The following is a 26846-nucleotide window of genomic DNA, read 5'->3' as shown; positions in this document are numbered from 1 at the left end:
GGCTACTAGTCCTAGCTATCCCATCAGCCGATCAGGTTCATAAGTGAGTCCACCTGAGATCAGAGGAGACCAACAGAAAAACCACCCAGCTGAGCCCAGCACAAACTGATAACTTGCAGAATCATGCACTAAATAATAGCTTGTGGTTTAAAACCTTTAGGGGCAGGGCCAGCCAGAGGAGGCAAGCTGTCCCAGGCCACGGTCACCCGCCCCTCTGCTCGCTGCAGCCCTGCGCTCCCACCATGCCCTCCTGGTGCTGCAAGGCGCTGATGGGGAGTCATCTCCATCTGCTCAGGGGGCTGGTTTGGCAGGCAGTGGGCACTGCGGCATCAGGGATGGAGAACGGCACATCACCATCTTTGGGGAAGTCAGCAATTGCTCCTGTGAATCGGATCCAAGTAACGACTTCTGATAATTGTGTGGTAATTTTCTCAAAAATATCTCATTCTTATTGTACAATGGCAAAAAAACTTTTCCATTACACAAATGTTAATTATAAAGTGGTAGAATTGGACATACTTGAATATGGAAGCCAGTTTCAAGATGTTCTTTACAAAATGACTGGTGAAAGAACTGTGCCAAGAATATTTGTCAATGTAACTTTTATTGGAGTTGCAACTGACACTGATAAGCTCCGCAAAGAAGGGAAATTGTGTCCACTAGTTCATCAGTGTTCTTTCTTTTAAAAAAGTAAGAAGAATTTTAGTGTTGTAGATTCTCATAACTTTGCTAGTAAAATGTCAGTTATTTAAAGTGATAATGTCTTTTAAATGTTTGAGGATGTTTTCAATATGTGAATTATCTTCATGAAAAAGTTGTAGAAATAATGAACAATAAATCACTGTAGAAACCTCAAAAAAAAAAAAAAAGCATTAAGTTTGGGGACGGTTTATTATACAGGAAAAGCTAACTGATACAATCTCCATGAAGAAAACTTGGAAATGCTATTGGGGGACACCAAAGAAGACTTGAACAAGTGGAAAGACATACCATGCTCTTGGACAAGAAGAATCAAGATCATGGAGATAGCAATTTTCTCTAAGTTATTTTATAAATTAAATAAGCTACAAATGAAATACTTTTATAATCAAATGAGCTGATTCTAAAGTTCATATAGACAAATAAAGTCAAGAAGAACCAGGAAAAAAATCAAAAACAGAAGAAGAGGAACTATACCAATCAGATATTACAGCATATTATAAAGCTTCAGTAATGAAAAGAGGATAGAACTGGTCATGAATAACCAACATAACAAATAAACAGAATAGATAGTCCAGAAAAAGACCTAAATATATGGAGGAATTTTGTATGGTTCCTAAGCAAATTTTAAAATCAGTATAGGAAAAAAAAGTTGTGTAATTAATGTTTCTGGGGAAACTAGATAGTCATCTGGAAAAATATAGAATTGGTATGAGTCACATTTACCTCAAGATTCAAATGTAGCCCTTTAGGCTCTCTGAGTAGCACCATGGCAATCAGCAAGAACAAGCACTTTAAGAAAGGTACCAAAAAGGGAGCCAAGAAGAAAGTGGTTGATCCAATTTTTAAGAAAGATTTGTATGATGTGAAAGCACCAGCTATGTTCATATGAGAAATAGTGGGGGCCCAGCCTGAGGGTGCAACCATTCACATGTGCCACTTCAGTGGCCCAGGGTTTGCCAGTTTGGATCCCAGGTGCACACCTAGCACTGCTTGGCAAGCCATGCTGTGGCAGGCGGCCCACATATAAAGTAGAGGAAGATGGCCACAGATGTTAGCTCAGGGCCAGTCTTCCTCAGCAAAAAGAGGAGGATTGGTGGCAGATGTTAGCTCAGGGCTAATAGTCCTTTAAAAATATACATAAAATATATATATATAAAATAAAATATATATAAATAAATAATAAACAAATATAAAAATATATTTTAAAATATATATATAAGAAATATTAGGAAAACTAGTCATGAGAACTCAAGGGACCAAAATCACACCTGACGGCCTCAAGGGTTGTGTGTTTGAAGTGAGCCCTGTTGATCTGCAGAATGATCAAGTTGCACTTAGAAAATTCAAGCTAATAACTGAGGATGTTCAGGGCAAAAACTGTCTATCTAATTTCCATGGTGTGGATCTTACTTATGACAGAATGTGCTCTATGGTCAAAAAACGGCAGACCATGATTGAAGCTCTCTTGTTGATATCAAGACTACCAATGGTTATTTGCCTCGTCTTCTCTGTGTTGGTTTTACTAAAAAACACAACAATCAGATTCAGTAGACCTCTTATGCTCAGCACCAACAGGCGTGCCAAATCTGGAAGAAGATGATGGAAGTCATGACCCAAGAGGTACAGACAGATGACTTGAAAGAAGTAGTCAGTAAACTGATTCCAGACAGCATTGGAAAGACACAGAAAAGGCTTGCCAATCTATTTATCCACTCCATGATGTCTTAGTTGGAAAAGTAAAAATGCTGAAGAAGCCCAAGTTTGAACTGGGAAAAGTCATGGAGTTTCATGGAGAAGGTTGTGGAAAAGCTACTGGGGATGAGACAGGTGCTAAAGATGAATGCAAGCCACCAGCCCAAGAATCTGTTTAAAATTCAGACTTTTAATGGTGATAAATAAAAAATCCTATTTGTGGAGAAAAAAAGATTCAAATGTTAAAAACCCTGAAAACATGAAGTATTAGAAAAAAATGGGTATATATACTTTTAAACCTTGTAGTAGGAAAGGTTTGTCTACAACATAAAACACAAATGTCATTAAAAAAATATTAACAGAAATGCTGGTAAATTTTACTACAAAAAATTTAAAATTTATGTTAATAAAAAAATTTATGTTAAAACAATTGTAAGAAGACTGAAAAGACAATCATGAAACTGGAATAAATATATGCAACTCATATCGCAGACAAAAGTGAAGTTCTCTAATATATAAAGAACTTCCACAATTCAATAAGAAAAAGCCTAATAACACAATAGAAAAAAGAGTAAATGATATGAACATCTAGGTCGCAGAAAAGGAAATACAAATAGTTTTTGATATTTTAAAAGATATTAAACCTCACTCATATTAAAAGAAATGCAAATTAAAACAGTACTCAGAGAACAATTTTCCACCTATCATGTTGAGAAAAATATTCAACTTTTCTAACACACTTGGAGCTTGTGTGAGGAAAAAGGCATTTTTATACACTGCTGATGAGTGTATATTAAACCACCTCTGTAAGGCAATTTGTCATTATCAATCAAAATGTAAATGCACATAACCTTTGACCTAGGAATAAAGATATATTCTGATGCATGGAAGTAATGTATGGACAAGATTTTTCATTGCAGCATTATTTGCCATAGCATATAATAAAATTTTATGCAGCTTTAAAAGAAACTGCATGAGGAAGTTCTTTTATGTACTGATATGGAAAGATCTCTAAAATACAAGTAGAAACAAATGAGGAGTACAAATGCTAATATTTGTGATAGAACAGGAGGTGTATGTGTGTGTATATATATCCACATTTATTTGCTTATATGTGAATAAAATAACTCTTGAAACTTGCACATTAATTATTTGTATGATAGGAGTATACATTTTAATTCTACTTTGGTATGCTTTTTCCTAAACTTATGCATGTTTACTGATCAAATAGGCTAGCAGTACTTTTACATACTGTTTAAATTTATAAATGCAAATTTGTTTTAACAAAGTTGAACTGTTATGCTGATGAATTTTATTTCAAAAGTTAATACATTTTGTCGTTTATCAGCTTGAAGATATTTTCCAGGATCTTTAAGTAACTTAAGAGCTTGGACTGATTAATTTAATTGATGGATAGTCACTGGGTACTTAATTTTTTTTTTTTTGAGATTAGCACCTGAGCTAACAACTGTTGCCAGTCTTCTGGGGTTTTTCTTCTTCTTCTTCTTCTTCTCCCCAAAGCCCCCCAGTACATAGTTGTTATTCTAGTGGTAGGTCCTTGTGGTTGTATTATGTGGGACGCCACCTCAGCATGGCCTGTTGAGCTATGCCATGTCTGCACCTAGGATCTGACTGGCAAAACCTTGGGCTGCCAAAGTGGACCGTGCAAACTTAAACACTCAGCCACAGCACCAGCCCCTGGATAATTTCTAAGCAAAGTGGAATACTGAAACATGCATACCGAGCATAATTTAACTTTATATACTTTTGCTCCTTTTTTTACGTCTACAGAGAGCCTATATCTCTGGGTCTGTTAATGAACATGTTCATTTTTGTCAAAGAAGTTTTACTATACAGGACACATATAGCTGCAGAAATTTGTGAACTCTGCTAGTCTGCTAAAATGCTAATGGGTGGACAGTTCACAGTCACAAGCATCCATCCTCTGGTTTCTCTGTGAAATAGAGAATTAAATCATGTTTATTTTATAATCACTATTTATAAATCACTTAACACATGTTTATTTTATATCTGTTTGACAGTCATGATTTTATCTTTTTTTTAATGTACCTTTTAATAGCACACAGGACAGAAGCCCTATTCATTATAATTCTTCACAAAAATGGAAGCCTTAGAGTTAATTCTTGCCCTTAATCTTAGATGAGAAAACCTGGAAGGCAGTAACTGGAAGATCAGAGATGGTGTTAACCTTCAACAACCCTAATCTTGTCCCTCCTACTCACCCTTCTAGTCGAGTGGGCCTAAATAATCTTTTCCCACCCTACACCACCAGGTGGGGCTGGATCAAGGGTCCTAGCCCTGGAAGGCTAATACCAAACACGCATAGTCTGGAAGGAACCAGGAGGGTGAGGGGGCCAGATTAGATTATTGAAGGTTAATACCAGTTTACATGATCTTTCAATTAGGATTAAGGGAAAGAATTAAATTCTAATGCCTAAGGTTTAGTGGTGGGTCCTGTTGTATTCAGTTAATGGGTTGCTGCAGCCGCTGAGGGGAAATGAAGATAACATGAAGTTTAGAGCTAGGAAATAGAGATTTTTTTTAAACTTTTTATTGAAGTATAACATGTATACATCTTAAGAATTGAGCACACCTGTGTAACCAGCGCCCAGATCAAATTGCAGAACATTACCAGCATCTGAGAAGCCCCCTCATTTTTCTCAGTCACCACCCACCCGCAGCACACACAAAAGTCACTCAATACTGAGTTCTCACAACATGGATTAATTTTGCCTGTGTTTGTACTTCATATAAATTGAATCACACAGATTTTTTTTTGTGAAAATTTCTTTCATTAATTGTATTTTTCCAAGATTCATCCATATTGTTGCATCTAGTGGTAGATCCATTCATTATCTAGTCTGCTGTCAATACGAATTTGGGTAGTTTCCATTTTAGGACTATTATGATAGTACAGCTGTGAACATTCCTGTCCATATCTTCTTATGCCATGCATTTCTCTTAAGTATATACCTGGGAGTGGAATTGCTAGGTCATATTTATTTCTATATCTATCAGTTTGTATATATATATAAAAAACGATGAATTCATGCTGATACCACTGATTCCAATCTAAGACAACAGGGCTCATTTTACCTTCTCCCCTTTCCTCATTTGCAATTCCTTTCTTCAACAGTGAGAAACGTAGCTCCCATTAAATATAATATATTTTCTTATTTACACAATCCTAGAATGCCCATAAAAAGAACTGCTAACCCATATTCCCCAGCTCTGTCTGCTGACAGGGCTTAGAAGCAATGACGCCTCAGTGCAATGAACACACTCAGCACCCAGATCTTCATTTCTAGATGTCATTCTCCAAGAAAAGGAACCAGGGTTCCTTGGAGAAATGACTGAGTCTAGGGAGGGGGCAATGAAAATACAAGATGAGCCTGAAACATCTTGTGGTGTCAGAAAGTAAGGAAGTGCTCAAAATAGAATGGGAGTATTTCAAAAGGACGCAGGAGCCAACTTGAAGATGCTCCTAATGACCATATGTGGGACAATTTGAGCAACAAAACAAAAAATGTTAGTAATGGATTATAATCTGTAGAATAAAATAAATATCAATGAGTTAATACTGGAATAAATAACTGAATAAATAAATAGGAGGGAAGGTACAGCTCATCCTTACAACTGAATTTCAATTAATAAATGGAGAAGGAATTATGCAAATAGAAAATCACCTTTGGAAAATCAAAGGTAATACATATTGCAGACAAGAATCATCAGTGAATGCTAGAATTAGGTAGTTGAAAGTAATGATAAAAAGATTTGTATAGTCTCAAAGTATCTCCCCAAACAATACTTATTAATTACAAAAAGGAAAGCAGTAATTTTATAGCGGAGAACCCTAGCAGACATCATCTTTACCACATCATCTTTCAAAGTGAACATCACCAGTAATGAGACACAGCAATATCACATGTGCCTTCTGATATGATGCACTGGGAACGACACAACATCACTTTTGTGGGATGCTCACCAAAAATGGATAACTTCAACCTCATCATGAGAAAACATCAGACAAATACAAGTTGAGGGACACTCTACAAAAATAATTGGCCAGTACTCTTCAAAACTGTCAAGGTCACGAAAGACAAAAATAATTGGCCTGGACTCTTAAAAACTGTCAAAGTTATGAGAGAAAAAAAAAAGACTGAGGAGTTGTTCTACATTAAAGAGTCCTTAAAGAGACATGACAATTGAACGCAGTGTAGGATCCTGGATTACATCCTGGACCAGAAAAAGAACATTAGTGGGAGAACTGGCCATATCTGAATAAAGTCTGTAGATTCTTTAACAGTAGTATATTAATGCTAATTTCCTGACTTCGATAATTCTCCTGTAGTTATGTAAGATGTTATACTTGGGGAAGCTGGTAAAGAGTATTCAAGAACTTGCTGTATTATCAAAGGAAAAAAGATTTTTAAAAAAGAAGAAGGGGGTGGGGCATGATTGTGTCGTGCTTCAGCCAAAAACCCTGCAAGCACCTCTGCCTACGGCTTAAAGACTGACTCTCCTGAGAGTGGCCTTCAAGGCCCTCAATAACCTGGCCAAACATTCCCCCAGAGCTATTGCCCTTCACTCTCCTATCACCCGCCCACACCCCACCAATCTCCACAGCACGCAGTACACACCGCTTAGAAAAACCCTACTCACGTTCAAAGACCTCCTGCACAGGACCTTGACTCTGCACCCGCTTCAGGAAGCAGAGGGAGCTTCTGGCTCTTCCTGGGTCAGCAGCTGACTTTCCTGACTCCCTGGAAATCTTGAACTCCCTCTAAGGGCCTCTGCAGGCCAGTCAGGCATTGCTGACACCCTTTCTACCCTCAGGAAACTCGCAACCTGCAAATGAATAAGAAAGGAAACAATAGTGACAGGCTCAGGAAAGCTCAAGGAGGCAGGTCAGAGAAAGGCAAGGGAATTCACATCTTCTGCTGTGAAGTAGGTGTTCTTCTTACTCCCTCTTTGCTAGTGAGGGAATTGAAGCTCAGAGAGGTGACCCGCCTAAGGCTACACAACCAGTAACGTAGAGCCAGGTTTGAACTCAATTCCCTGCTCCCCCGGCTGAGGAATTCAACTCTCAAATGCTTTGAATAGTCAGCCAAGCAGGGTCCTCAGACAGCTTACATTTTACCCCAACTCCAACCTCAAGGAGCAAAATGAGATCTTCCTAGAGAACACTGCAGACAAAGTTCTCAAAGAGCTGAGGGACATGCCAACTGACTCCCTACCCACCAAGCCCACAGAGGATCCTGGAATCATGGATGAACTTGTTCTCAGGAAATGTCAATGGCTTTTACAATGAACTAAATTGACATGAGCTATGTGAGTCTGTGCAAAAATATCCCAAAGCTGAGCAGGTGGGATACCTTGCTAGACACCATTTGGCCGGCTTCCTCCACATTTAAATGTGGATTCATCACTTCAAAAGACACTGGTTGGGAAACTGCTATTGCAAAGCTCTGGGTGAACCAGCAAACCCACCTGGTAGAGCGGCAGCGGCGATTAACTGAGCGACAGAGCGTGCTTGACACCAGTGCTTGACACCAAGTCAGAAGCAACGAATGTTGGCTATTAGGACTACAATTATTGATATTATAATTGTTCATATCAAACCTCTACCCTCCCCACACACTTCACTTCTCCCTGTACCCAGCAGGTTTTCCCATCTTCCTATATCTCCCTCCCTACCGGGGAGAATTCGGGACTGCATGCAAGACAGGGAGTATATTTTATTTTTTTAAAAGAAAGCACTTCTTAAATTTCAACTTGTCAAGACCCCTGCCCCACTCAGCTTTCCATCTCCCAACAGAGACCTCCATACCCACACCCCACTGCTTCACTTTCTCTGACCATAACTTACGTGGCCCGGGGCTAGTGGTCCCCCTCCATCTCTGTGGAGAGGAGGTGACCCGGCCCACCCAGCATGGTCTTGCCTGTGCCAAGACAAGAAGAAAAGGAGGCTTTGTGTGGCTCTGACCCCTCTGGCTACTGAGGCCCTTCCAGTTAGGCTGTCACTCTTCCCTGATCTCTACCCCTAAAGAGACGGCCAGCCCCTATTTCTTGTTTCCCTTGGCCCCTTGCCTTAGGCCTGGGCTGGGAAAGCAAGACTCCCCACCATTTGTCCCCTCAACACAGCTAGGGTGGGAGGCCGGTGTGCATCCTGTAGCATTGCCTGTGGAGGCACGGGCACTCTGGAGGCAAATCTCCACATTTCTGAATGGCATCTGTGTGACCTTGGATCACCTCCTAACTTCACCGAGCCTCACACTGTGTTCACTGTGGATCTTGATGTTACCTGCCAGAGCATTAGACGAAAGAGAAGCTCTGCACATTTCGGTGCTTCATTTATGAGGTGGTTATGGGTGGTCTCCCCCTAGCCGCTCTGAGGACTTGCCACTCTGAGCCCCCAAATACCCCCTTTGCCCTCTTCTCACCTTCACCTCCCTCCAGATTCCCTCACCATCTAGTTACACCTCTGGGGCGTGAGAGTCAAGAGGTCTGATAATGCAAGAGTACGGATTTCAGAAGCACATCTACCTGGTTTTCAAGCTGAGATTCGCCACCCTCTGACCTTGATCAAATACATCTTATTTGACAAATGAGATAAGGATACCTACCAGATAGGTTTATTGACGCAAGGATTAAATGAACAACACGTATATGGCCTTAGCACAATACCAGTTTCAAAGAAGTGTAGCAGTAATAATACATAACAGTGTTTATTGTCATTAGTCCCAGCTGGCTGCCAACTTGCTTCGAGGCCTGGCATATGGTTGGCATATTTCCTAGTTCCTGACAATGACACCAGTTTCTCTTATTTTTAATTTCATGGGTCATTTTTGGAGAATGTTGAAAGGAGGACATTAGCAAACTGGGTCCTTATTAACATCTGGAAGTTTTCCTTTACCTGTTTGGGCTGGCTTCTATTGGTATGAGGAAATAAATTGATTTCCAAACACTTATCCTAAATCCAGCCAATTTATGGAGTAATTCAAGTAGTTCTTCTAGTTCTAAGATTTCCTAAGAAAGCAATTTAATCTTCTACTGATAACCATAATTTGTCTCCTTCCCCATAACTCTTCATTTGTGCTTTATTGCATTGATCAGATCATGGATAATGAACAATTGTGATGGTATCATCTTTACTTCATTCCTGGCTTAATGAAGAATGCCTCTCTCTTTTCTCCTGTATGTACATGTGAACTATTTGTTTAAGATAAAGGTAATTATATTGTTAAGGAAATCTCCCTTTATTTCCTTTATTTCTAACTCTTAGAGTTTGTTGTTTTTAAGCAGGTACGGCTGCTTAATTTCATCAGTATTTATTCAAATAAGGTTATTTTATTTTTGTTCTTTGACCTTATGACAGACATGATGGCTAAAGACTTTTCTGGAACTCCACTTGGGAATGAATAGCTAACCAATAATTTATTTTATGTTCAAATTAGTGGATAAAGAATGGACTATGCAACAAGGAGCATTAGAATATTTAGACATCCACTGGGGGAAAAATTTTGTTTGAACTTTTCCTCTCAATCCCATAAAAAATTCTAGATGGATTAGAGATTATACCATTAAAAAAACTTAAAACTATTTGAAGAAAATATTGGAAAATATTTTTATGGCCTTGATGTGAGAAATCATAAGCAGTGTGTAAAATCTAGAAGCCATAAAAGAAGACATGGAGAGATTTTGCTACCCAAACATCCAAAACTTTTGTACGATGAAAGACACCACAAAGAAAATTAAAGACAATGGAAAAATGAAAGAAAACATTGCCAACATATACAACAAGCATTGGATTACTAATCAGAATATGTAAAGAAAAGAGGAAAAAATATTTGAGTAAAGCTCAACTTCACTCATAATAAATAGCGTGTAAATAAAAACAAGAAAGTAACATTTTTCCTCATCAAATTGTCAAAATTTTAAAAGATAAACACCCAGTGTTGGGGAATGTACATGGCTGCTAGATCTACAACTTCAGGTCTCCCACTCCAGAAGCATTTTATGTAAATAGCACCCCTGCAGGACAACATGGACTACAATGTGATGGGTGTGTCTTGGAGCAGTGCTCTGAGTGCCAGGCCCCTCCTAAGGACTTAGTGAGGTTTTTGTCTACCCAGCAAAACATAAAAGGCTCTCTGACTCAATGATTCCTCTTCCAGGAATCTAGTCTTTCAGAAATACATGAGTATGTAATATGTATATAAAGATATATGCAAAAGGATGTTCATTAAAGCATGCTTTATATTGGAGAAGACAGGAAGCAAACTATATGTCCATCAATAGGGGATTGTCTGGACAAATAATGGTGCACACATTCATGAGATATTTTGGAACTCTTAAAAAGAACCAGATGGATTTAAGTGTATTAACATAGAATGATCTTGGAGATTTGATGTTATGACTGTGATAAGCATTAATGTGAAAGCAAATCCCCAAAATATCTATTATTCAATCCCAGGTATATACAATTGTGTCTGAATACGTATTAGATAGATAGGGCATGCATAGACAAGGAACTGGAAGAGTCCACCAAGCTGAGGGGACTAGACTGGAATCACTGGGCAGGAGGAGTTAGTGATAGGGAGGAGTTTCATGTTTTACTCTGTTTGCTGTATTACTTTGTGACTCTACCACAATATGAAAGTATTGTATATGTGTTGTGTTTATTGCAAATTCAAAATATTAGGTGGCCTGCTCATTCTGAGCTTCAAGAATCCCTGTGGGTCTGGCTATTCTTTGACAACTTCCCACCTGGGTAAACTACCAAGGACTGTCCTACTACCCAGTGTGAGAAATTCTTTTTTTATTATTATTTTATAGAGGTCGCATTGGCTTATAACATTGTGTAAATTTCAAGAGTACATAACTATATTTCAGTTTCTGTATAGACTGCATTATATTCACCACCAATAGTCTAGTTTTTATCCATCATCACACATGTGTACCCCTTTATCCCTTTCGCCCTCCCCCCTCCTCCTTCCCCTCTGGTAACCACTAATCTGTTCTCCTTATCTATGCGTTTGTTTATCTTCCACATATGAGTGAAATCATTTGGTATTTGTCTTTCTCTGTCTGGCTTATTTTGCTTAGCATAATACCCTCAAGGTCCACCCATGTTGTTGCAAATGGCACAATTTTGTCTTATTTATGGCTGAGTACTACTCCATTGTGTATATATACCACATCTTATTTATCCATTCGTCCATTGATGGGCACTTGGGTTACTACCACATCTTGGCTATTGTGAAAAATGCTGTGATGAACATAGGGATGCTTGGCATTCCTGAAATAAACACTTTTTCTGAGCTAGCTCATCTGGGCATCCTAATCTCCATGAGAGCTTTTTAAAAATTTAGATCCAACTTTCTGCCCAAGATCTGCTGACTCAGAACCGGAATTTCTGTGCCCAAGGCTATTACCTGGAGGAGGAAGTGAGAATTTAGGATTACTGGATAGTGTGGTGACTGTACTGGACAATTGCATAGCCACAGTGAGGAACAGAGAAGGCAGAGGGGCAGCCTTAATCTGCCAGGACTCCAGTTAACCTAATGGGGACCCTTGATGGATAAAGACATGCTCGTGGGTTTGCTGGTGAAGACGCTCTGCTTACAGCCAGGTGAGGCACTCAGGCTCTGCAGCACAGACGTCGGGGCTGCAGCTCTTGCTTTTTCTTTTCACTAAAACTTAACTTTTTTTACACTTGTGGGTGGGGTGTCCAATGGGTGAGGATTCGACTATTGTGTTCTAAACTGGAAGGAGGTGGGGACGATTTGAAGTTCACTGAAAAACCCACCCAGCTCTTCTTCTGATCTTGCTTAGAATGGAAAATACAACCTGGCTCTCAGGGACCTAGTATATATTATTATCTAAGGGCTGGTCTGCAGAGACAGCAAAACTGGATTCAAATCCTGACTCCACATTATACCAGCTGTGTGACTATTGGCAACGTTCTTAACATCCCTGAGCCTCAATTTCTTGATCTGCAAAATGGATGTAATGATGTGCCCCTCATGGAGTTGCAGTGAAGATCAGAGAAGTGGTGCATGTAGAAGTAAGTCCATCACAGCTTAGCTACTGTTTATTAATATTATGGTGGCTAATAGACTGTGAGCTCCTGGAGGGCAGACATATGTGAACATGAGAATTATTTCCTTTCCTCCCACCTGCAGAGGTTACCTAACAACTATCTAGTACAGAGATTAAGTATTTGCTGAACACTCTGATTCTGATTCTGATTTAGTTAGGGCCTGGGCCTTTCATTGCCTTTGAGCCATTTTAGAAGTCGGCAAACTGTAATAGCAATGCAACATAATTCTTGTCTATAGATATGCAGATAATTCCTGTTATAGGTTCAATTAATTCTCCTCCCTCCCTGTGTGGAAGAAGCCAGTTTTACCTCCTTTTGCACATTCGTGTCAATATTCCAGCTCTGTCTGTTTGTAGGACTGGTTGTCACCTCTTACTGGTTCCCTCATTAATGGTGAGTTAAAATCTTCAGCACATGCTCGTTTTATATCTGAATGAAAGTCATGATTTTACCTTTTTTTGTAAAGTATCTTTTAACATTACTATTACTCCTTTAGCAAAATAATAAGTTTCTATAGAAGGCAGACACCACTTTTGAGTCTACTGCTCAGGGCCAGGCGCTGTCACAGGCGGACAGAGAAAAGCTTCCATGCTCCAAGCAGTCAGTGTTCAGATCCTGTGCCACAGCTGTCGGTGACACAGAGGAAGGCGCTTCTCTCTAAGCTTCAGTCTGCCCATCTATGAAACGGGCTCACAACCAGTACCTGGGCCCCGGGGCCCGTCGCCTAGAACCCACTCCCTCACCCCTCTCTCTCCCCTTCTGCGCCCCCACCCCGGGAGGCGCGGGGAACTCAGAGGGCGGCTCCCTCCTGTGCAGGCGCCCAGGCTAACACGTTGGCCCCTCCGCCTGCGGGGTGTTTAGGCTCGGCGCTGCCCGCACGTTGCGGAGGGGGCCTCTGGAGGGGGCGGGTTCGCTCAAGCCAGAAAGCCGGGAGCCGCCCAGGAATTTTGGCTAGGACTGAGAGCATTTCCTCCTGGGCGGGCCCGGCGCGATCCTGGGGAGAGCAGCTGGGGGCAGACGCTGCGCTGCGCTCGGCTGGGCCGGCACCATGCGGTCCCTGCTCTGCGCGCTGGCCGGGCTCGCCCTGCTCCGCGCCGCGGGCGCCTTTGTCGGTGAGTGGGACCCGGGTGCCGGGTGAGGGCGAGGGCGAGGGCGAGGGTAGGGGAGAGCTGCGCCGAGCGAGGTAGGATGAGCAAGAGAGATGAAGGGAGGGAGGGTGGAGAGGGGGGAAGATGGAAACAGAGCCAGATGGAGAGAAAGCTGGAGAAAGAGATGCAGAGAGGGGGAGAGAGAGAGGGAGAGAAAGAAAAAAGAGAAAAAGAAAGAGAAAAAGGCAGATGGGCAGAGAGAATTAGAGAGAAAGGAGAAAGAGAAGAATAAAGAGAGAAAGGGAGAGGCTGAGAGAAAGAGACTTTGGAAGTAAACAGATGGGTATGAACTATGAAGGAGGAAAGATAGAAAAAGGAGTTTGAGAAGCAAAAGGTACAACCAGGAAAGAAATAGAGGAACTAACCTGGTAAGAAAAAGAAGGGAAGGGGAGGAGAGAGAAGGAGGATATTGAGGAAAAGAGAAAGATTTGAGAGAGACTTAAAGAGAGAGAGTGGAGAAACCCGATGCCCAAGGAGAGAGAGGAAGGGACAAGGATCACAGGGTGGGAGGTCAAGTCTACAGGGTGGGGCAGCCCCCCAGGCCAGCTTCATCCAGAAGGCCTGCAGAGGCGTCCAGGCCTGGTTTTACTGGGCATTGCCGGGGAAGCTAAGCTTCCACAGTCGGATGACCCAGGCCTGGCCTAGCACAGCCAGCCAGTCAGGAACCAGGCAGGCGGGCCCAGGAGAAAGGCCACTGGGTCACCTGCCAGGAGGCCTAGGGGGGTTCTGCTGTCTGGGGGAGGAGGCAAGTCTCCAGGCTTCCGGAGAGCTTCCCTGAGCCCCTGAGTTGCCTTGGGTGGGTGGGTGGGAACAGGGTACAGGAGAGAGAGGTCCTCTGGGTGCTCCCCTGGCTGGGATCCTTGCCTTGCACTCTCTTCCCTCCCTTCTGCTGACAGCAGTCTTAGTGCTGCCCCTTCACAGGTGAGGCTCAGACAGGATGGCTGCAGATGTACTTACGGTACACACAAGTGCTCATTCCACCCCCACCCCCAAGACTCTGCACAGCACTTTAGAGTTTACAAGCCACATTCCCATTTACCCAGCATCTCGTGCAGGCCCCAGCCAGAGACCACTGGTGCTCATCCCAGCTGTGCAGGCGAGAGGAAGGCTGAGGTCTCCCCAAGCATCCAGGCCTTCTGCCCTCTCAGTCAGCCCCTTGCCCCCAGCCAGGCTGCCCCCCATCAACCTGGAGTCACCCAGCTGAAGTGTCTATGTTAAGATGGAGCCCCCCTCACCTGTGCCCAGTCCCTTTTGGGGCACAGTGAACTGTGGGAGTAAGCTCTCAGGGAAAGGATTGAGGCCAGTGCTGAGCGACCTTGGATGTCACTTCACTTCTCTGAGGCTGTTTCGTCCTCTGTAAGTTGGAGAGAATAATACTCACCCCACAGGGCTGACTTCAAGGATTGGATGAGAAGGAAAGGGCCCAGCATGGAACACGTCTCAACACATAGCCTCCTTCTCTTGTCCCCTCAGACAGCTCCACTGATCTCTCTGACTCTCAGTTTCTCCACGTGTTAGGGAGGACCAACAACCACTTCCTCACAGCCTGTGAAGAGTAGCTGGGATGATGCCCAGCACAGATCCAGGCCCATAGAGCATGAGCTTCCCTTTTGCTCCCTCTCCCTTACCCTCCTCCTGGAGTCCCCAGCTCCAGGAGCTGAGGGGACAAAGCTTCATCTGTGCTCCCCTAGAGGGAGGAGCTGGCTGCTACCCACAAGTGGCTCTTCGTGGCCCCTTGGCCATAGATGGTATATACACTTTAATTTAAAACTGTTTTTAAACATTTTCTTTCTGATTATGCTTGCTCATTGCTACACATTAAGAAAAAAAAGAGGAAGTATAAACATACTAATGTAATTTCACATTGAGGTCACACATTTTTGTGTATAACCTTTCAGACTTCAGATAATATACCGTTGTTTTTCTTAAATTTTGATTATGAAATCTTTTGGATAGAAGAGCAGAATAGTATAATGAAGCCCCATGTACCTATCACCCCTCTTCAAAAAGGGTCTATTCATCTACAATTCCCACCCTCCCTCCTCTCGCTCAGATTGTTTTAGAGGAAATTCCAGGCATCATATATTTTCATCTATAAATATTTCCTTATGTATCTCTAAAAGATAAATAATCTTTTAATAAGCATAACTGCAGTACCATTATCACACCCTAAAAATGAACAATAATTCCTTAGCATTATCAAATGTGCAATCAGAGTTCAAGTATCCCTGATTGTGTCATATGTTTTTATATTTGGTTTGTTTGATCCAAATAAGGTGCGTGCATTGCTTTTGTTTGATATGTCTAAGTTTCTTTTAATATGTAAGTTCTCTTTTCCCCTTTTTTAAAAAAAATTTATTTGTTGAAGAAACTGGGTAATTTGTCCTGTAAAGTTTTCCACAATTAGATTTGAGCTGATTACATCCCCTAGGTGACATTTAAATGTTCTTCTCTCCCCTGTATTGCTTATAGATCTAGAAGCTTGATCTCATTCCAGTTAGATTTTTTTTTTTGCAAGAATGGTCTTTATTGCTTTAATTCGCATTTCTTTGATTATTCCTTAAGTTAGACTTTTCTTTCAAATGCATATTGGTCATTTCTACTAATCTGTGCAAATTGTCTTAGACATTTTAATTTTGGTATTGGGATTTTTCATATTGATTTGCAAAAGCTCTTTATGTATTGCATGAAGCAAACTGTTTTGTGTTACTTGTACAGACTTTTTTTTAAGTTAAGGCTTCAGCTAAGTCCCTTTCCTATTTTGCTGTCAGAGGGATCTGAAGGCCTAGAGCCTGGTCCTTTTAATCAGTGTAACCATTCTCACCCATGCCTTGGGGCCCATCAGGGAAGCTCTCACTGTGCACTGCTGCTGCAAGTCCCCGTGGACGTCTGTCCTGTATTGGAATTCTGTTTTTTGCTTTGGGTGAAAGGGGAAGATGCTGAAGGGCTGTGGTGAGGATCACAGCATTTCTGTTTACAAAAATGGATGTTGTGGGGAATGAACCACCCAAAGATAATTTGACCCAAGGCACACTATTTGGGTTCTTATAGGGCCTCCAGACAGCTGCAAAGGTGTCATGTGTGCAGGTCCCCTTTGCCCATACCTGTCCAGATCCTTATTTACAGAGCAGGCAGCTGAGACCCCAAGATGGGAAGCCCTTAACTTATACAAGTTCACATGATTGCCAGGACACAGTATAGACAGTGTCTAGCAGGTATATTTAAATTCTGTCCCCACCACCTCCTACCTGTGAAATCTTGGGCATGTTACTCAATCTCTTTGATCTTTGGTTTTCTAATCTGTAAAAAAGGAGGTACTGAGCTCACGGATCAAATTAAATGAGATCATGTCAGCACGCAACAAAAAGCCTAGCATGTAATTAGTGATCACAAATCAAAAGTAACTTTGAGTATAGAGTATGGTTATGCCTATTCTCAAGGTGAAGAAACCAAGGATCCAGCAAGTGGGATTGGCTTGTAACAGAGCCCAGAAAGCCAGGTCAGCACTCAGCCCTTTGTGCACTTGTTGCAGGAGCCCCTGCCAAGCATCCCTTGGATCCCTGCACGGGATTAGTCCTAGAGCAGACACTTCCCCATCTTGGGGAGACCTGATCACAGTGATCTAGCAAGGAGCACTGGCTCCATGTGGAGAGTCAGCGCCCTGGGGGCTTTCACTGCCTTGCTCAGTCTTCAGCTCACCTGGTAAATGCTTTCCATGGTGTTTGCACATCACTTGGCAATTCCAAGGCATCTTCAAGGGTAGGATCCCCTTTGATCAGCACAGCAGTCCCTCAAGGTAGACAGGGCAGAGCAGGTCCCTCACAGACGAGGAAGCTGAGTGAGAGGCAGAGAGCACAGTCAGTAAGCAGTGGAGTTGGGACTGCGTCTCCCACTCCCAGTCTTGTGTTCTTTCACAGCACGTGGAGAGAGGTTTATCCTGGATGGCTGTTTAGACCTTCTCAGTATTGTGGAATTTTGGAGTGTTCTAGTAGTACATTTTAACCCAGTGGATTAAAAAAACAGTATTCCAAGATAGAAGGAATCTGGATTCTATACAGACTCAAGGAGCTGCCTGCCAGCCCTGACCACCAGCCAGTCTACCTCTGAACCCATACATGAGAAAGAAATAAAAAACGTCTGTAATCGAGGGGAGTTCTTTGTACAACTGTCTGGTTTGTATCCTAAGCAAAATACTAACTTAACCAGATACTGAATGTATTGGAAGGACATTGGTAAGCTCTCAGACTGGTCAGCTGGGCTCAAATCCACATCTGGAAAATGACGCGAGACTGAGGGAGATAGGACTTGTCTCTAACAGAATGGAACAAAACAAAACAAAAATGTGCCTCAGAATCTGAGCTCTCTCTTTGGGGGCTCGAGGGTCTCTCTCCTGTTTCAGCCAGAGCATTTCCACAGATTGGAGTTCTTCATATAATTGTTTAAAAATAGTATTCTTCTAGTTAAAAAAACAAAAAACAAAAAAAAACCACTGATAGTTTTGAATAAATCATAAATTTTAATACAAATATTGAATGTGGTAAAGTTTATTATTCTCTTATATTGAATGTGGTCAAATATAATTAACCCCAAAGTGACAATTGTTCCTGGTGGAATAGATTATGTCTTTGATGATTCAGGAGGCACAGCAGCACGCCTCAGGGTCACCACCGAGAAAGTATTTGTCATCATCCAGCATGGCAGAAATCATTTGAGTTGTAGGCACCTTCTTAGTGTTTGGGTCCCAAATACAAAAGGTCTTCTATGCCTATGAGTGGGAGGGGGCCGTACTTCCCACCTCTGAGGACCAGGACGCAGTGGCCATGCCTCTTTAACTAGAGAAGTTATCCCAGCACCTCCACCTGGGCCTCTGGGCTCTAGCACCTCTGCCTGGGCCTCTGGCTTCCACCAGTAGCCTGCTCTCCCTAGTGCACAATGTTCCACCCATGGCTGCCATCCAGGGTGCACACAGGCCCTGAACGGGAGGCAGGCCAGGGAAAACAACCCAGCATCCAAGAAAGTCCATTTCCCAACTGGCCAGGGCACGGAGGGTGGGAGCAAAGGAAGGAAGGAACACAGAAACCACAGCTTTGGCTGCTCAAGGTTGGTCATGGTAATCCTTCAGCTTTCCCCACTCCTACTATTGTTTGAGCTTTCCAAAAGTCCCGTAAAGCAGGCATTAGTGTGTGTGTGTGTGTGTGTGTGTGTGTGACACCCAGGTCTTGCCTTGCTGGAGCTTCTGGCCTAAGAAGAAACTTGTCTTTGACTCATCCCAGTTCTGTCCTTGTAGCTAATTTTTGAGGCCTCTCAGTAGGCTTTGAAAGATAGCAGAATCGTGAACTACATGTGGGTGGCAGTGTCTCGAGCCTACCCCACCCTGTATTACAGAGGAGGCAGCAGAACCTCAGGGAGAAGGAAGTTTCCACAGGCCTCCACCAATTAGTGGCCAAGCCAGGCTGAGAACAGTGTCTCCAGTGTATTTTCTGCCGTCATGAGTTGAGGTCAATGCCATGAGGATATGTGTAGGGGAGGGAGCAGCAGTGCAGGATGGTTGTGGGGTCCCTGGTCCTGCCCCCAGCTTTCTCTCTCAGATGAGCTTGTCAGGAGGACTGGATGAGCTCATGGACAGTTGTGCAGTGGAGCGCAGGGCACAGTTCTGTCCAGATGTAAAGGATTAGTGCTGTGTGATGTGGAGCGCAACCTCAGCCCAGACTTTTCCCTGGAGGGGTTTTGGAGCCAAGTTAGACCTCATCGAAGAATGTAGAGAACATGATGTTTTGGGCCAATGGAGAGGAGCAGATTCATGTCATTCGTGACTTACAAAGCTGGCAGATCCCCACTTGGCCGGCAAGGTCACATTGCTTGCTCTTGGCCTAAGCTGGGGGAGCTTTGAGGGGAAAAGCGTAGTTTAGAGAGGGTAGTGAGGCTCAGGGGAAAAGTTTGGCCAAAGGCCCCTGGGCGGAGCCTGCAAAGGGTATGTGTGAACACAGATCCATGTTGAAACAGACCCCCATCTTCTCAGACAGCCCTCCCTGTGAGTGAGAACAACTCTTCCTGCCTTCTCCATCTTTCCTCTCCAGGCTGAGCACCCCTGTTCTTTCAGCTGAGAGAAATGAGTCAAAATTTGGAGTCCCTTCACCATGGCACCTCTACACCTGCTCCTGTCTGTCAAAGGCCTTCTCACAATGTATGGCCCAGAATGGAGCACAGCCCTCCAAGTGGGGTCTCTCAGATCACCACCCTCCCTTGTCCTGAACATTTTATATCAATGCATGCAGCCCATGATGACTTCCGCTTTTTGCTAACAATCCTATCAGACAACTGGCTTTTGTTATAGATATTTCAAACCATATATACAAAGATAGAGAGAATAATGATTCCATGTCCCCCATTACCCAATTTTAACAATTACCAATCTTGGCCAATCTTATTTGCTCTATGTACCTACCCATGCCTCCTCCCACTCCCAGGCCTGGATTATTTTGAAGTAAATCCAGGACATCATAGCGTTTCATCTGTAAATATTTTAGTATAGATCTCTAAAAGACTCCCTTTTAAAAAAAAAACCAAAGTGCCATTATAATGTCCCCTTCCTTCCCCAAAGTCAACAAGAAGCCCATTGTCTTTTGAAGAGGCTTTTCTAAGTTCAGTGGAGGGAAATAATGAAAAGGAGAATGTAAAAAAACAAATTGTTCTCCACAAAAGATGCTTAGAGTGGAAGGAAGTTTTGTCCCTGCTCTTGGTTCTCACCCCTGAGTGGAAGAGCTAGGATCTAGAGAATCGCAGGCCAGGGGGACTCTGGCAGAGTTCCAGAAGGCCAGATTGCTCAAGTGAAGTCAGGAGAAGGCCAGGGTGCTTGGGGTCCAGTCATTTACTGATTGTGTGACCTTGGGCAAGTTACTCAACCTCTCAGAGTGACACATCATCACCAGCAAAATGGATCACCATCTCTGTCCTTACCTTAAGACCTGCCACCCTTCTGGGCAACTTTATATGTCACTTTGAGCAAACCAACCAATACCAAGGCCTTACAGTTACAAGAATTTTGCATCTAGAAAGATTGAACCCAATAAGTCTTACCTCCATTCTGCTTCAGATGTCCGCATCCATGGCTACAATCTTGATACTGTCACTATGAGGTTGCTCCATCTCGAAAAGCTAAAACTGCAGTATCCATTACCACTGTTCCTTCTGTTACCTCCATCATCTCATCACTTCTCCCAACTTAGTGGCCCTCCAATTGGCCTCCTTTCCTTCCTTATCCAAGCTAAGCTCCAGAGCTCATCCCCTTAAACCATTGCTGGTCAAATCAATGCTTTTGTGCTCTTACCCTCCACCACACTCATCCTGCAGACTCTCAGGTTTTAGCTCCATCCAGCCATCTGTCTTTGCTGCTCTACACCCAGCCTGCGAAGCTGCTAGGGGAGGAATAGCACTTCCAAAGTTCCTCACTGATGTCAGGTCATCCCGCACAGTCCTATACTGCCTCCTGTTCCCTTCATCCCCTTTTGGAGCCATCTCTTTATTCAAGCCCCCAACCCAGTGGTGTGCTGATAAACTGGCTCTTAAAAAAAAGAAAAAGACACTTGCCAGTTTTTATGGTGTAAATGCTCTCACCAAGACTCCCATTTTAGTGGCTGTATTTAACAACCCACGCACAGAATTTCTGAAAATTTAACAACTAGCTCTCCTCCTTCCTAACTCTCCATGAATTTTCAGCAGATGAAGACCCTCTTACTTTACAGAGTGAATAGAGGCCATCAGGTGGGAAGTCACTCAACTTTTTGGACCTTAGAGATCTTGGAGCAGAACTTTTTGACCCATTTTTGCTGCATTCTCTCTCTCTTCCTTCCATGTTTTTCCTATACCCCCACCATCATTTCTGGATTCCTTGGCCTCTCATCCCTTCAGGAAATGCATTCCTTCAGTTCTCCAGTCTTCTTCCTGTTCCTCAGGCTATAAGCATGGTTGTGTTTCTTCACTGCTTAAAAAACCAGAAATGACAACAATAAACACTTGTGTGGACCTTGTGATGTGAGCTCCCTTGTTTCACAGCCAAGCTTCATGAAAACATTTTCCTTCTCACCCCACTGCAGTCTAAACTTTGCTTTCTTCCACAACTCCACTAAAAGTGCTGGGGTAGAATTTAGCAGTGACTTTGCTGTTGCTATGTTTTTTGGTCCTTATCTTTCTAGACCTCCCTGCTGCTTTAGGCCGCGTTGGCTGCTTCATCCTCTGTAAAGCTCTTTGCTTCTCTTTGTTTCTGAGACAGCATCCTCCTTCCAAGATTCTTGGAGGTTCTTCAAGGTTCCAGCCAACTCTGATGCCCTGCCAGCATCTCAGAGCCACCAACTCTGAAACCTGAGTTTGGGACCAGGGCTCTAAGACTTCTGGTATGAGGGTTGGTGGTGCCAGGAAGAACCAGGGAAGAACCAACGTAGGGAGAAAAATGATGAGTCAAGAGTTGAACAGGTTCAACTTCAGATTCTCTGCTTACCAGCTGTGTGACTTTGGACATATCATTTCATCCCTCTGTGAATCGATTTCCTTACATGTAAATTGGGGATAATAATAGGCTGTTGTAGAGGTTGACTGAGTTAACACATTTGTTTAGCCCACTATGTGGTACATAGTAAGCACTCATCAAATGTCGATAGTACTAACTGGTCACCAATGTCAATGCTACTACTAGAATATTTCCTTACTGTCTATTCCTCCTGCTACTGCTTCCTTTCGTCACTTCTTACTTTATTACTGCAGTAACTTTCCTTCTTCAAAGACAAATCCCTCCAATTCACTCCCTGTATTTTAAAAACTCATATATGACTATGTCATTCTTCTGTTAAAATAACCCCCCAAACCAGCATCATGATTGGTTTATTAGGGCCTTTGGCTTCATTTCTAAGACCCACCTCTCCAGTCTCATCTCCCACCCACCCTGTACTTTGCAGCCACTCCAAACTCCCTGAGGGTTTATACACTGAGCCATGCTATTTCATGCCTCCCTATCTGCACATGCCATTCTCCCTGGCTGAGACCTTTCCTCCCTTCCTTACCTTACCCAGTTCAGGCAGCAGCTCCTTGAGGAAGCCCACCTGGGTCTCCAGGTGACCATGGCCATAGAGATAAGGGAGTGATTAGGGGAGCCCCACACTCACACCCTGACCCACACTGAGCCTTCCTTTGCTTCTCTTTGTGATGTTTTCAGGACCCACCTCACTTGAGCCCAGTGCTTTACAGGAGTCTCCAGTGTTACAGGGAAACTGAGGGCCCCACAGTGACAAGACTTGTTTTCCCACAGCTGCGGAACCCCTCATCCCCTCCCACGGAGACCTAGCTCGGAGCCCCAGGTGTGACAGACACCTAGCTGTCCACAGCCGTTTACACGTCATAGAGGAGGTAATAAGGGTGACCGGGGAGGACATGCAGCTTTAGGACCACCTGCCAGGCTTCAGGCTTTATAGGGCTGAGGCCAACCTTCCTTTGGAAAATCGAGGAAATCTAGGCCAATCCTGCTTTCTGGCCACCATGTTAACCATCTCCCTGCCCTACCTCGGTTGTTAAGCTGACCAGCCACCAACAGAGCTGCCTCTTCTGGGGCTCTTGCTCATACCAAGCCAGAGATCTCCACACAATTACTGGAGAAGTGGAAATTCATTCCCTTAGTGTTGTTATATAGCCACGGTTTGTAACCTGTGGTCCCCAAACTTGTGCGGGTGAAAATTCCAGTTTATTTCATAAAACTTTAACTGAAATTTAGCATTCCCATTCATTCTAAATGCAGACAACAAACCGTAGTAGTAATTACAGCTCCGTGACTTTGTCATTGATAGAAATCAGGTAATTTCTTCCAATTATAGTTTTTATGAATATCTCAACATATCATTCATTCTCATAAGTATGTCAAAATTATGGTGGCTGTTAGATCTGATGCTAGATCATGTTATGTAGTGAGTTAAATTTTTTACCTCAAAAATTTAATTTTGGGATAAAAACTAGACTACTGGTGGTGAACACGATAGTCTATACAGAAACTGAAATATCATAATGTACACCTGAAAGTTACACAATTACAAGCCACTATGACCTCAATAAAATAACTTTTAAATATTTTAACTTTTAATATTTGAATAATACTTTGATGCAATGGCTGTTCTTATAAATCCTATATTTTATTTTTTCAGTTAAAGCATTTTCTGAGAAGGGGTCTGTAGGTTTCATCAGACTGCTAATGGGGTTCATTCACAAAAAAAGTTAAGAACCCCGAATAAAGAAAATTTCCAAATCCCAAACCTGTCATTTGGCAGGGTTGCCACCTGGGGGCAGGGCAACAAAAGGAATGTTAGCTCGCAGTGACAAAGTCCTGAAAGGGAAAAGGGGATCTCAGACTCGCTCCAGGCCAAACCTGTAAAACTGCAGAGTGCCAGAGTGACCTTAGAGAGAGAGCTCCTAGGATTTTTGTCATCGGGGGAACTGGAAGGTAGGTAGGGGCAAAACCTGAATGAGGAGGTCCCAGGTTGCCTGTCACTCAGTTCTGTCCCCACTGCACCCCAGTGGTCCTCCAGGTGCTCCTTAGGATGTGGCTGATTAAGCGGGACTTGGCACCACTCTTGTCCTCCACTCACCCTGCCCCTCCCCCACCCCCACCCGGCTCCCATCTCTCCTTGCTCTAGATGGTGGAGAAGACGGTGGAGCACCTGGAGGCAGAAGTGAAAGGCCTGCTGGGTCAGCTGGAGGAGCTGGCCTGGAACCTGCCCCCAGGACCCTTCAACCTGACCCCTGACCTCTTTGGAGAGGGTGAGCAGCTCAGGTAGCAGAGACTATAGCGTCTGGGGCTGGGCAAGCAGGATAGGGATGGCTGATCCACCACACAGGTGTAGCCCTGACAAGCTAGGAGCGGCTCCAGCTCCACCTGGGACAGAAGTGGGAAAGCATCCACCTCACCTCACCCTAAGTGTTCTCTGCCCCTACCCCCACCCTGGGGGTTGCCACAGCCACAGCTCGGGGCTCCTGGAAGAGCTGGCCCCATTCACCTGAGGGCCACTCTCAGCATCACCCTGACACAGAGCAGCTGTGTCCTCTGCTGGCCCTTTTCATGCCTCAAACCTCCTTGGCTCCTTTCATCTCCCTTCCAAGGAACCAATTCTGTGGCAGCATAACACCCTCTCAGGGAAGACTGGCATCCTCTCTCTGATCAGGCAGTGGAGGGATTGCCACCCTGCTCCCTCCTGGAGCCCTGTGTTTCCTGGAACAGGAGTTCCCTGGGGACTGGGAGGGGCAGTAAGGAAGGCTTCAGCACCCTCTGCTTGCCCACTCCAAGGCTACTCCCTTTCTTTCAGATCCCTCCTGGGCACGGGAGGCGGAGGAGCCCGGCAGCTGACGTGATGTACCTGTCAGACAGCTTTCCTCTGAGAACAGAGCCGTGCATTCTGGCCTTCCTTCCTCAGCTTTGTGCACAATAAAAGCTACTTCTTTGGTCCCCTCTGTGTCTCTGTCAGTGACCTCTATAGCTACAGCCCCTTCTCCATCTACTTTCATGCCCTTAGGCCCACATTCACCTGCAGGCTCAGACCTGGGAGCCCCTGGTGAGTCTGTGCTTCTGCTCTCCTTATTTATAGGAGCTGATGGGGCACAGAGATAAGGCCAAGAATCCTAAGGTGACACAGGATAAGGGCCCTTTGAGTAGCCTTCCTGCTCAAAACATGGCCACAGATGAACAGCAGTGGCATCACCTGGGAGCTTATCAGAAATGCAGAATTCGGGACACACCTTGGCCTCCTGAATCAAAATCTACTTTTTAATGAGATCCCCAGAGGATTCATGGGCACTTTAAAGTTTTTTTAAAAAAATTTCTATGTAAAATTCACATAATATAAAATCCAAAATTTTAACCATTTTAAACTACAAATTCAGTCACTTCAAAATGTTGTGCAATCACTACTCTCTAATTCCAGAACATTATCATCATCCCCAAAAGAAACCCTGTACCTATTAAGCAGGTATTTCCCATTCCCTCTCCCACCATCCTTTGGAAACCAGTAGTATTTCTGTCTCTATGGACTTGCCTATTCTGGACATTTCATATAAATTGAATTATACAATATGTGGTCTTTTGTGTCTGACTCTTTTTTCACTTAGCGTAGAGTTTTCAAGGTTCTCTCATGTTGTAATGTGTATCAGTACTCTGTTCCCTTTTATGGCTGAATGATATTCCATTGTATAGATGAACCACATTTTATTCACCTATTCAATTGATGGACATTTGAGTTGTTTGCACTTTTTGGATATTATGAATAATACTGCTATGAACATTTGCGTATAAGCTTTTGTGTGGATATACGTTTTCATTTCTCTTGGGTCTATAACTAGGGCTGGAATTGCTGAGTCAACTGATAACTGTGTCTAAGTTTTGGAGGAACCACCAGACTGTTTTTGCACAGCAGCTGTACCACTTTACAGTCCCACCAGCAATGAACACACAGGGTTTCAGTTTTTCCACATCCTCACCAACATCAGTCTTTTCGATTATAGCCATCATACTAGGTGTGAAGTCATATCTCATTGTGGCTTTAAGTTGCATTTACCTAATGACTAGCGATGCTGAGCATCTTTTCATGTGTTTGTTGGCCATTTGTATATATTTGTTGGAGAAATGTCTGTTCAAGTCTTTTGCCCATTTTTAAAATTGGGTTCTTTTTCTTGGTGAATTGTAAGAGTTCTTTATGTATCATGGATATTAGGCTTCTATCAGAGGATTTGCAAATATTTTCTCTCATTCTGTGGGTTGTGTCTTTACTTTCTTGATAATGTCTTTTGAAACACAGAAGTTTTAATTTTGATGAAGTCCTTTGATGAAGAATTTATCTATTTTTTGTTGTTGCTTGTGCTTTTGGTAGCATATCTAAGAATCCATTGCCAAATCCAAGGTGATAACTATTCCTATGTTTTCTTCTAAGATTTTACTAGTTTTAGCTCTTACATTTAGTTCTTTGATCTATTTTGAGTTAATTTTTGTATATGATGTGAGGTAAGGATCCAACTTTATCCCTTAGTTTGTGGAGATCCAGCTGTCCCTGCACTATTTGTTGAAGAGAAAATTATTTCCCAATTGAATGGTCCTGGCACCCTTGTCAAAAGTCAGTTGAGCATAGATGTTTAGGTTTACTTCTCAATTTTATTCC

General features: G+C 43.1%; 1 protein-coding gene, 1 long non-coding RNA gene and 1 pseudogene across 4 annotated transcripts in view; 2 read left to right on the top strand and 1 right to left on the bottom strand.

Annotated features, from left to right (window-relative positions):
* Positions 1–19201, bottom strand: part of LOC139041166 (uncharacterized) — a 38571-nt gene extending 19370 nt beyond the window's left edge. The window contains exons 1-2 of one of the 2 annotated variants that reach the window (XR_011495975.1): positions 17368–19201; positions 7078–7263 (exon numbers count right to left, since the gene is read on the bottom strand). This is a non-coding gene — a long non-coding RNA (uncharacterized lncRNA). The remainder of the gene's footprint in view (positions 1–7077; positions 7264–17367) is intronic. The other variant, XR_011495976.1, reaches the window with a different exon arrangement.
* LOC139041163 (small ribosomal subunit protein eS1-like) lies at positions 1793–2722 on the top strand (annotated as a pseudogene).
* On the top strand, positions 13158–25768 carry PLAC9 (placenta associated 9). Of its 2 annotated transcripts, none has more exons than XM_014837306.3 (4): positions 13158–13632; positions 22967–23064; positions 24339–24462; positions 25005–25768. In XM_014837306.3, the coding sequence occupies exons 1-4, from the start codon at positions 13569–13571 to the stop codon at positions 25043–25045; spliced, it is 327 nt and encodes a 108-aa protein (XP_014692792.1). In that variant the 5' UTR covers positions 13158–13568; the 3' UTR covers positions 25046–25768. The 2 variants fall into 2 exon arrangements, with proteins under 2 accessions (XP_014692792.1, XP_014692785.1); XM_014837299.3 differs by having other exon boundaries at positions 13365–13632; positions 24339–24475.
* The last annotated feature ends 1078 nt before the right edge of the window (positions 25769–26846 follow it).

Source organism: Equus asinus, chromosome 2, assembly GCF_041296235.1.
Source record: "Equus asinus isolate D_3611 breed Donkey chromosome 2, EquAss-T2T_v2, whole genome shotgun sequence".
Classification (NCBI taxonomy): Eukaryota; Metazoa; Chordata; class Mammalia; order Perissodactyla; family Equidae; genus Equus; species Equus asinus.
This window is presented reverse-complemented; position numbering and strand designations above follow the sequence as displayed.